Source organism: Anomaloglossus baeobatrachus, chromosome 9, assembly GCF_048569485.1.
Source record: "Anomaloglossus baeobatrachus isolate aAnoBae1 chromosome 9, aAnoBae1.hap1, whole genome shotgun sequence".
Lineage (NCBI taxonomy): Eukaryota > Metazoa > Chordata > Amphibia > Anura > Aromobatidae > Anomaloglossus > Anomaloglossus baeobatrachus.
This window is the reverse complement of record NC_134361.1, coordinates 230,105,167-230,115,942: the sequence shown is the minus strand read 5'-3', so window position 1 is coordinate 230,115,942 and position 10,776 is coordinate 230,105,167. Positions and strand designations below refer to the sequence as shown.

Genomic DNA, 10,776 nt, shown 5'->3' with positions numbered 1-10,776 from the left:
TCCTCTAGCTCCTCCCTCTGCCTCTAGCTCCTCTCTCTGCTTCTAGCTCCTCCCTCTGCCTCTAGCTCCACCCTCTGCTTCTAGCTCCTCCCTCTGGCTCCTCCTCTCTCTGCCTCTGGCTCCTCTCTCTGCTTCTAGCTCTTCCCTCTGCCTCTAGCTCCACCCTCTGCCTCTAGCTCCTCCCTCTGGCTCCTCCTCTCTCTGCCTCTGGCTCCTCTCTCTGCTTCTAGCTCCTACCTCTGCCTCTAGCTCCTCTCTCTGCCTCTACCTCCTCTCTCTGCCTCTAGATCCTCTCTCTGCCTCTGGCCCCCCTCTCTCCTTCTTGCTCCTCCCTCTGCCTCTAGCTCCTCCCTCTGCCTTTGGCTCCTCTCTCTGCCTTTAGCTCTTCCCCCTGCCTCTAGAGCCTCTCTCTGCCGCCCTCTGCTTCTAACTCCTCCCTCTGCCTCTAGCTCCTCCCTCTGCCTCTGGCTCCTCTCTCTGCCTCTAGCTCCTCCCTCTGCCTCTGGCTCCTTCCTCTGCTTCTAGCTCCTCCCTCTGTCTCTAGCTCCTCCCTCTGCCCCTGGCTCCTCCCTCTGCCTCTAGCTCCTCTCTCTCTTTCTAGATCTTCTCTCTGCCTCTAGCTCCTCCCTATGCCTCTAACTCCTCCCTCAACCTCTGGCTCCTCCCTCGGCCTCTGGCTCCTCCCTCGGCCTCTGGCTCCTCTCTCTGCCTCTGGCTCCTCTCTCTGCCTCTGGCTCCTCTCTCTGCCTCTAGATCCTCCCTCTGCCTCTAGATCCTCCCTCGGCCTCTGGCTCCTCTCTCTGCCTCTAGCTCCTCTCTCTGCCTCTTGCTCCTCCCTCTACCTCCTCTCTCTCCTAGCTCTTCCCTCTGCCTCTAGCTCCTCCCTATGCCTCTACCTCCTCTCTCTCCTTCTAGCTCCTCCCTCTGCCTCTGGGCTCACTAATGGAAATGTTGACCTTAATGCCTTGTAAGTTCTGCCTACCTGATAACTCTCTATAAATTTAGGAATTAAGGAGGTACCTTTTTCTTTCAAATATTGTTGACAAATATAGTATATTGCACAGGTGTGCCAGCCTAAGGCCCACCTGTGCAATAATCATGCTGACTTATGAGCATCTTGATACGCCACACCTGTGAGGTGGATGGATTATCTCTCCACAGGAGAAGTCTTTGATCATTGAGTTTAGCTTAGGAAAAATGGAATAAAAAATTAAAGTGTTGTGTTTATATTTTTGTTCTGTCTAAGTCTGTGATCTGAGACCATGTTAGAAGACAGGGCTTCATAGAAAGGGTAAACCCCTTTGGCACTGCGCAGAGATTTCTGTCACTCTAAACATAACAGTCTAACCTCAGGGCCAATTGCATTAATGTATCCCTTTATTCTTTCTGTGGAGCCCTTTTATTCTGCAAATCAGTGTTTTCTAAAATTACAGACTGCAACAATGGTATGATGTCAATGTTATTTAAAGGGGACTTCCAACTTCCTATAAATTTGTAATTTTTTTTATCTGGTGTAAATGCCGCTGTTCTCCTGAATCGGGCGCTGTTTTTCTTTTGTTCCTGCGCCTCTCCGTTCCTGAGATATGGCCTTCTCTTCCTTGCATATATATCAAGTCTTCTAAGCAAGTGGGCGTGGACCTCAAATCTTCTCTGTGGGCGTGGACTTTAGAATCCAGTCCCATTGGTTAAAAAAACTAGATTCATATAAAGGGAAGAAAGGGCCGTATCTCAGGATCAGAGAGGCGCAGGAACAAAAGAAAAGCATCGCCGGATTCAGGAGAACAGCGGCGTTTACACCAGATAGAAAAAAATACAAATTTATGAGTCGTGACAAGTTCGCTTTAAAGTTCTGTCTTGTTTTTTTGGTAGTGAGTTCTCATATAGTATCAAAATTTTATTTATTTTTTTCCACATAGTGAGCGCTGCACCAACTGAGACGGAAAGCCTGGAGCAATCCTGGGATCACACAGAACCAGCCACAGACTCCACCAGCAAGGTAGTGTAATACCGGGCACTGTGGACATCAATGGGAAACATCCCACATGTTTTATTAAGCATTCTACTGATTTTCCGTGAAACGTTAGAGTATTGTGGGTCTGGTTGTCATGCTAGGTACCAAGCAAAAGGGAAGGGAAACCCTGTGTATAGAGAAGGGGGTGAAAACCTACCACTGGCCCTGGTGACCCTCACCACTCTAGATAGGTTCTTCACCTATGCGCCAAGCAGGAAACCTGACCCTCGCTAACCCTGAGCTTGGCCCTAGGTAGGGAACAGAAGGTATGAGCGCTTAGTCAGTCCCATTAGGTACTAATGAAGACACAGGGAAAGTAAAGAATAATTTATCTCCAGATGACTCAGGGAGAGGAACTGCAACAACAAAGTTTCTCCAGATGAATGCAAGCCGTCTGCTTGCACTGAAGACTTGTTAAGGGTATTAGACCTATCACCAGCGCAGAGTATGGGGGAATTAGGGTATTTAAAGACACAGAAGGGAAGTGCTGAAGATTAACAGCTGGAAAAGTGAGGAAATCAGCAGGGTCCTAAAGAGAAAAGGGATAAACCCCAAGCAAGAAAAGTCAGAGAGCAGCTTGTGTATCCAAACACTGTGACCTTCTACTGCCGGACACCACAGAACTATCTGTCAAATGTGACACCGGTGTGCTGTGTTTGGCTGGTCATATGCATGACATTTTTCGTGACAACTGCTCACTTCTCATACAGCGACCCCTACTGTGGAGGTGTAGTATTACAACGAGTGACTGTCCATCTAATACTCTCCAATGGGGGATTTCTCTGTAAAAAAAAGTTACCCTTTCTCCACCCAGTTGCACATAATAAAGTCGCCACGTATAATACAGTATAGTCATCTTATACACATTTTTGAGAATTGTATTGTGCCCTTTGATATTTTTTTCCTTCAACCCTGTGACTTCTTATATAAATGGGGTTCCTAGACAAAAAAAAAAAACAATTTGACAAGAGAAAAAAGGTCTACCTGCACTTTAGCAGTGGTGACCAGCAGGTGGCAGCACACATCTGCGATCTTCTCCTGTTGATTGTTTTGTTTTCTGTTATTGTTATATCACTTTACTCATTTATTATTGAAGTGAATGGGAGCAGAGGTGCAGTACCGGGAATGGCCACTACACAGTGGATGGCGCTGTGCTGTCACGGATCTGTACACTGTGTACATCCGGCAGGTGCTGATCAGTGGGGGTCCTGAGTGTTGGACCCCCACCAATCCAATATTGATGACCCAAGGACGGGTCATCAATATATCAGTGCTAGAGATCCCCTTTAAAGGGTATATATACACAACTGTGATATAAGGAGGGATATAGGAGGTTTTGGAAGAGGAAAGGGGGGGGTCATATACATTTTTTCATGCATATTAGAGCTGGGTCATATCTGCGTAGAGCGTGCATGATCGTCCCGTGCGTGCGTGCTATTTCTGCAGTAATCACAGGTTTCATCTCATTCACAGTGGAGTGAAGTCGGAGAGTTTTATGGTTCCCCGAACATGTTCAGTCGTTTCACCCTGGAGATGTCTCAGCAGTATCTCCGGGAAGAGGAGCTACGTGCGAGACATCAGACCGCTCTGCTCCGACTGCGAGAAGAGGCTGTGAAGGAGAAGACCAAGGCAGAACTGGCTCTGCTACGTCACCAGAAGATGTGAGAGCCTTTCTTGTATGGCAAAGAAGAGAGCTAAGCATAGGATAAGTAGACCATGTGGTACTTCATTTTAGGTGACTTATCAAGTCTTAGGTGCCTCAAGGTGTCTTACACAGTTCTAGGTGACTTTAGTCATCTCTCCAGTTCTAGGTGACTTTAGTCGTCCTCATCAATTCCAGGTTACACTTGTCCTCTACAGCTTAGATAACTGTAGTCACCTTGTCCAGTTCTAGATTTCTCTTGTCATCTTCTCAAGTTCTAGGTTACTCTACTCGTCCTTTCCAGGTCTTAGTGACTCTAGTTGTCCTCATCAGTTCTAGGTTACACTAGTCGTCCTCTCCAGTTTAGTTGACTTTAGTCAGCCTATCCAGTTGTAGCTTACGCTTGTCATCTTCTCAAGTTCTAGGTTACTCTACTCGTCCTTTCCAGGTCTTAGTGACTCTAGTTGTCCTCATCAGTTCTAGGTTACACTAGTCGTCCTCTCCAGTTTAGTTGACTTTAGTCAGCCTATCCAGTTGTAGCTTACGCTTGTCGTCTTCTCAAGTTCTAGGTTACTCTAGTCATCCTCTCCAGTTCTAAGTGACTCTTGTTGTCCTCATCAATTTTAGATTAGTCTTGTCATCCTTTCCAGTTTTAGTTTACTTTAGATGTCCTCTCCAGTTTGAGTTTATTCTAGTCGTTTTCTCAAGTTTTAGGTTTCTTTCATCTTCCTCTCCAGTTCCAGGTTATGCTAGTCATCCTCTTCAGTTCTAGGTTACTGTAATAGTCATCTCCAGTTCTAGGTTACTCTAGTCACCTTCTCAAGTTCTGTGTTACTCTAGTCGCTCTCTCTACTTCTAGGTTACTCTACTTGCCTTCTCCAGTTCCATGTTACTCTAGTTGCCCTCTCCAGTTCTAGGTTGTTCTAGTCACCCTCTCCAGTTCTCTGTTACTCTAATCACCCTCTCCAGTTCTAGGTTGCTCTAGTCACCCTCTCCAGTTCTCTGTTACTCTAATCACCCTCTCCAGTTCTAGGTTATGCTAGTTGCGCTCTCCAATTCTGTGTTACTCTGGTCATCTGCTCCAATTCTGGGTTACACTAGTAACTTACTCTAGTCGCCAGTTCTAGGTTACTCTAGTCGCTCTCTCTTCTAGGTTATTTTAGTCACCATCTCCAGTTTCGGTTATTCTAGTAGACCACTCCAGTTTTCTGTTAGTCTAGTCACCCTCTCCAGTTCCAGGTTACTCTGGTCGTCCAATCCAATTCTAGGTTACTCTAGTCATCCTTTCCAGTTCTCTGTTACTCTAGTCGTCCTCTTCAGTTTTGTGTTTGTCTAGTCACCCTCTCCAGTTCTGTGTTACTCTAGTCACCCTCTCCATTTCCAGGTTACTCTAGTTGTCATCTTCAATTCTAGATTATTCTAGTCCTTCTCTCCAGTTTTAGATTACTCTAGTCACCTCTCCAGTTTTGTGTTACTCTAGATGCCGCCGAAAGTTCAATGTTACTCTAGTCACCCTCTCCACGTCTAGGTTACTCTAGTCACTCTCCCTAGTTGTGTTTTACTCTAGTCATCCTACCCAATTCTAGGTTACTCTCTTCATCCTCTCCAGTTCTATGTTATTCTAGTCTCGCATTCCAATTCTGTGTTACTCTAGTCATCCTCCCCAATTCTGTGTTGCTCAATTCTTCGTTCTCTCCAGTTTGTGCTACTCTAGACACCATTTCCAGGTTACACTAGTCATCCTCTCCAATTGTAGGTTGCTCATTCCAGTTTTTGGTGACATTAGTAGCCCTCTCTAGTTCTGTGTTACTCTAATCGTCCTCCCCAGTTCTGGGTTGCGCTAGTCGTCTTCTTCAGTTCCAGGTTGCGCTAGTCATCTTCTTCAGTTCTAGGTGACTAATTACACTCTCAAGTTCTAGTTTATTCTAGTCGCCCTTTGTAGTTTCAGGTTACGCTAATTGTCATCTTCAGTTTTAGGTTACTCTATTCTTCCTCTCCAGTTCCCAAATTAGGCTAGTTGTCCACTACAGTTCTAGATTACTCTTGTTGTTCTTCTCATTTCTAGGTTACTTTTGTCATCCTGTCCAGTTTTGTGTTACTCTAGTCATCCTCTCCAATTCTGTGTTAATCTATTCGTTCTCTCCAGTTTGTGTTACTCTAGACACCATTTCCAGGTTACTCTAGTCATCCTCTCGAATTGTAGGTCGCTCTTTCCAGTTTTTGGTGACATTAGTAGCCCTCTCTAGTTCTGTGTTACTCTAGTCGTCTTCTTCAGTTCCAGATTACGCTATTCGTCTTCTTCACTTCTAGGTGACTAATTACACTCTCAAATTCTAGCTTACTCTAGTCGCCCTTTGTAGTTTCAGGTTACGCTAATTGTCCTCTTCAGTTTTAGGTTACAATATTCTTCCTCTCAAGTTCCCGGATTAGGCTAGTTGTCCACTATAGTTCTAGATTACTCTTGTTGCTCTTCTCAGTTCTAGATTACTCTTGTTGCTCTTGTCAGTTCTAGATTACTCTTGTTGATCTTCTCAGTTCTAGATTACGCTTGTTGATCTTCTCAGTTCTAGATTACTCTTGTTGTTCGTCTCAGTTCTAGATTACTCTTGTTGCTCTTCTCGGTTCTAGATTACTCTTGTTGATTTTCTCAGTTCTAGATTACTCTTGTTGATCTTTTCAGTTCTAGATTACTCTTGTCAGTTCTAGATTACTCTTGTTGTTCGTCTCAGTTCTAGATTACTCTTGTTGTTCGTCTCAGTTCTAGATTACTCTTGTTGTTCATCTCAGTTCTAGATTACTCTTGTTGCTCTTCTCAGTTCTAGATTACTCTTGTTGCTCTTCTCAGTTCTAGATTACTCTTGTTGATCTTCTCAGTTCTAGATTACTCTTGTTGATCTTCTCAGTTCTAGATTACTCTTGTCAGTTCTAGATTACTCTTGTTGCTCTTCTCAGTTCTAGATTACTCTTGTTGCTCTTCTCAGTTCTAGATTACTCTTGTTGATCTTCTCAGTTCTAGATTACTCTTGTTGATCTTCTCAGTTCTAGATTACTCTTGTCAGTTCTAGATTACTCTTGTTGTTCGTCTCAGTTCTAGATTACTCTTGTTGCTCTTCTCAGTTCTAGATTACTCTTGTTGCTCTTCTCAGTTCTAGATTACTCTTGTCAGTTCTAGATTACTCTTGTTGATCTTCTCAGTTCTAGATTACTCTTGTTGCTCTTCTCAGTTCTAGGTTACTTTTGTAATCCTGTCCAGTTTTGTGTTACTCTAGTCATCCTTTTCAGTTCTAGGTTACACTAGTCCTTTTTGCCATTACTCTAGTCATCCTCTATTTCTAGGTTACTCTAGCCATCTCATCCAGTCTTCGTTCATTCTATATCTCTTCTGATGTTCTGGGTTACTCTAGGTGTTTTATCCAGTTTGAACCTAGACAAGCTCTGCTGTTCTTAAAGGAGTTGGTTGTACCTCACACATTTTATAGGGTTGTCAAACCTGGTACTCTATAGTAGGGGTGGACAATTTGGCTATTGTTTGAAGGTTCATAGCTAGAAGGGGACTACATGGTTTTGGTGAGACAGAACAGCTAACAGTTCTGTCCCTCCTTCTGCATGGAGACGTCTTCAGATCAGATGAACTAAGGAGGTTCTCAAGTGATCATCCATTTCAGTGCATAGTTAGATTACCACTATATATTAAATAATTATTTTTTTTGCTTCAGATATTGGGAAACGAAGAACGAGACCAGTAAGATGGAAGAACTCCTGAGACAGGAGCAAGAAACCCAGAGGAACCTGAAACAAGAGCAGGTACCAGGAGAACCAGCGGCTGACGGGGATCGTACAGGCCGTGGTTATTGTCGGAAGACGGCCATTAAATCGCTGACGTCCCCCTGACCTGTTTCCAGGGCTGCGTGTCTCAGCAATGATAATTATGGCTGCCCGGACATGCTGAGAGTTGTAGTTTTGCAGCAGCTGCGGGTTGTTGATTATTGGTTTTGCAAACTTTCCACTTTCCAATCTTATCACTGTGTCCTTGGCGGAGGGAAGCTGGGAACGAGGCCGATGGTCACAAAGTTTTTGTTATTAGACTCAACAAGCATAAATCAATGCCACCCCTCAGCCATGCTCCCCGAAATCAGAAAACACGGTCTTATAGGAAGTCTCTGACCCCTACACATACTTAGCGGGCTCCATGTGTAATTATATTGATTTAGGTCTTGTCATTGTCTTTAGTATTGTTTAGGTTCACAGGCAGGAGACGGGTAGCAGAGGTACTGGAAGCCACAGACAGGAGACAGGTAGCAGAGGTACTGGAAGCCACAGACAGGAGACAGGTAGCAGAGGTACTGGAAGCCACAGACAGGAGACAGGTAGCAGAGGTACTGGAAGCCACAGACTGGAGACAGGTAGCAGAGGTACTGGAAGCCACAGACAGGAGACAGGTAGCAGAGATACTGGAAGCCACAGACAGGAGACAGGTAGCAGAGGTACTGGAAGCCACAGACAGGAGACAGGTAGCAGAGGTACTGGAAGCCACAGACAGGAGACAGGTAGCAGAGGTACTGGAAGCCACAGACAGGAGACAGGTAGCAGAGGTACTGGAAGCCACAGACTGGAGACAGGTAGCAGAGGTACTGGAAGCCACAGACAGGAGACAGGTAGCAGAGGTACTGGAAGCCACAGACAGGAGACAGGTAGCAGAGATACTGGAAGCCACAGACAAGAGACAGGTAGCAGAGGTACTGGAAGCCACAGACAGGAGACAGGTAGCAGAGGTACTGGAAGCCACAGACAGGAGACAGGTAGCAGAGATACTGGAAGCCGCGGGCAGACAGGAGATCTGTAGCAGAGATATTGGAAGCCGCAGGCAGACAGTAGACGGGTAGCAGAGATATTGGAAGCTGCAGGCAGACAGTAGACGGGTAGCAGAGGTACTGGAAGCTGCAGGCAGACAGTAGATGGGTAGCAGAGGTATTGGAAGCCGCAGGCAGACTGTAGACTGGTAACAGAGGTATTGGAAGCTGCAGGCAGACAGTAGACGGGTAGCAGAGGTATTGGAAGCTGCAGGCAAACAGTAGATGGGTAGCAGAGATATTGGAAGCTGCAGGCAGACAGTAGACGGGTAGCAGAGGTATTGGAAGCTGTAGGCAGACAGTAGATGGGTAGCAGAGGTATTGGAAGCCGCAGGCAGACTGTAGACTGGTAACAGAGGTATTGGAAGCTGCAGGCAGACAGTAGACGGGTAGCAGAGGTATTGGAAGCTGCAGGCAGACAGTAGATGGGTAGCAGAGGTATTGGAAGCCGCAGGCAGACAGTAGACTGGTAATAGAGGTATTGGAAGCCGCAGGCAGACTGTAGACTGGTAACAGAGGTATTGGAAGCTGCAGGCAGACACTAGATGGGTAGCAGAGGTATTGGAAGCTGCAGGCAGACAGTAGATGGGCAGCAGACGTATTGGAAGCTGCAGGCAGACAGTAGATGGGTAGCAGAGATATTGGAAGCCGCAGGCAGACAGTAGACGGGTAGCAGAGGTATTGGAAGCTGCAGGCAGACAGTAGATGGGTAGCAGAGATATTGGAAGCTGCAGGCAGACAGTAGACGGGTAGCAGAGGTATTGGAAGCTGCAGGCAGACAGTAGATGGGTAGCAGAGGTATTGGAAGCCGCAGGCAGACTGTAGACTGGTAACAGAGGTATTGGAAGCTGCAGGCAGACAGTAGACTGGTAACAGAGATATTGGAAGCTGCAGGCAGACAGTAGATGGGTAGCAGAGATATTGGAAGCTGCAGGCAGACAGTAGATGGGTAGCAGAGGTATTGGACGTTGGGAAGTAGGCAGTGGAGGAACTGGAAGCTACAAGCAGATCGGAAACCAGTAGCAGAAGACAAAGTCTTATAGGAAGTCTCTGACCCCTACAAATACTTAGCGGGCTCCACGTGTAATTATATTGATTTCGGCTTTGTTAGTGTCTTTATCTTGCAGATATTGCAGGGAGACGGCGTTTCGCCCATGGACCTGGGGCTTCCACAGCCAATGCTGACTGCAGCAGTGTCACCGTGGATGACATGGCGGACACCGCTGTCACGCAGTCATGGAAGAAATGTTGACAATTACGCAGCGCATTCTTCCAGATCACTTATGGTCCGTTTTGTCCTTCGCAGGCCGAAATTCGGCACTTGCACAATATTTACAAGGCCGCCCACCAGGAGAGGAAACTGCTGCTGAGACAGCAGAAGGAGATCCTGAGGATACAGCAGTCGGTGGCCCACATCCAGCAGAGGTTGCACAAATCTGGCGTAACGCTTGAGGTATGGACGGAGAAAGCCAACCACATTTTGTTTATGATTAGGTCATGGGCCTGGAAGCGATAAGCCAATGCACATTGCACTTAGGAGCTCAGAAAAAGACAGATAAAAGAGCCACAAACTCTCGATCACATCATCATAGCGAGCTCACTGATGGAACCTCAGTTTACTCATTCTGCAGCCTATAATAGACAGTGCAATACACGGACTGCAAGCTCACTGATGGACCTCAGTTTACTCATTCTGCAGCCAGCAATAGACAGTGCAATACACGGACTGCAAGCTCACTGATGGAACCTCAGTTTACTCGTTCTGCAGCCAGCAATAGACAGTGCAATATACGGACTGCAAGCTCACTGATGGAAGCTCAGTTTACTCATTCTGCAGCCAGCAATAGACAGTGCAATACACGGACTGCAAGCTCACTGAAGGATTCTCAGTTTACTCATTCTGCAGCCAGCAATAAGTGCAATACACGGACTGCAAGCTCACTGATGGATTCTCAGTTTACTCATTCTGCAGCCAGCAATAGACAGTGCAATACACGGACTGCAAGCTCACTGATGGAACCTCAGTTTACTCATTCTGCAGCCAGCAATAGACAGTGCAATACACGGACTGCAAGCTCACTGAAGGATTCTCAGTTTACTCATTCTGCAGCCTATAATAGACCGTGCAATACACGGACTGCAAGCTCACTGAAGGATTCTCAGTTTACTCATTCTGCAGCCAGCAATAGACAGTGCAATACACGGACTGCAAGCTCACTGATGGAACCTCAGTTTACTCATTCTGCAGCCTATAATAGACCGTGCAATACACG

At 46.2% G+C, this 10,776-nt stretch overlaps 1 protein-coding gene across 1 annotated transcript; it reads left to right on the top strand.

Moving 5' to 3' along the window:
• The first annotated feature begins 948 nt into the window (after positions 1-948).
• Positions 949-10,137, top strand: CCDC187 (coiled-coil domain containing 187). The gene is made up of 5 exons (XM_075324976.1): positions 949-967; positions 1,917-1,996; positions 3,485-3,672; positions 7,370-7,457; positions 9,810-10,137. The coding sequence occupies exons 1-5, from the start codon at positions 949-951 to the stop codon at positions 10,017-10,019; spliced, it is 585 nt and encodes a 194-aa protein (XP_075181091.1). The 3' UTR covers positions 10,020-10,137.
• Positions 10,138-10,776: the final 639 nt, after the last annotated feature.

Coding starts and splice junctions, on each gene's coding strand:
- CCDC187 (XM_075324976.1), top strand. Junction 3,673..7,369: donor CTGCTACGTCACCAGAAGAT/GTGAGAGCCTTT, acceptor TTTTTGCTTCAG/ATATTGGGAAACGAAGAACG. Junction 7,458..9,809: donor GGAACCTGAAACAAGAGCAG/GTACCAGGAGAA, acceptor TGTCCTTCGCAG/GCCGAAATTCGGCACTTGCA.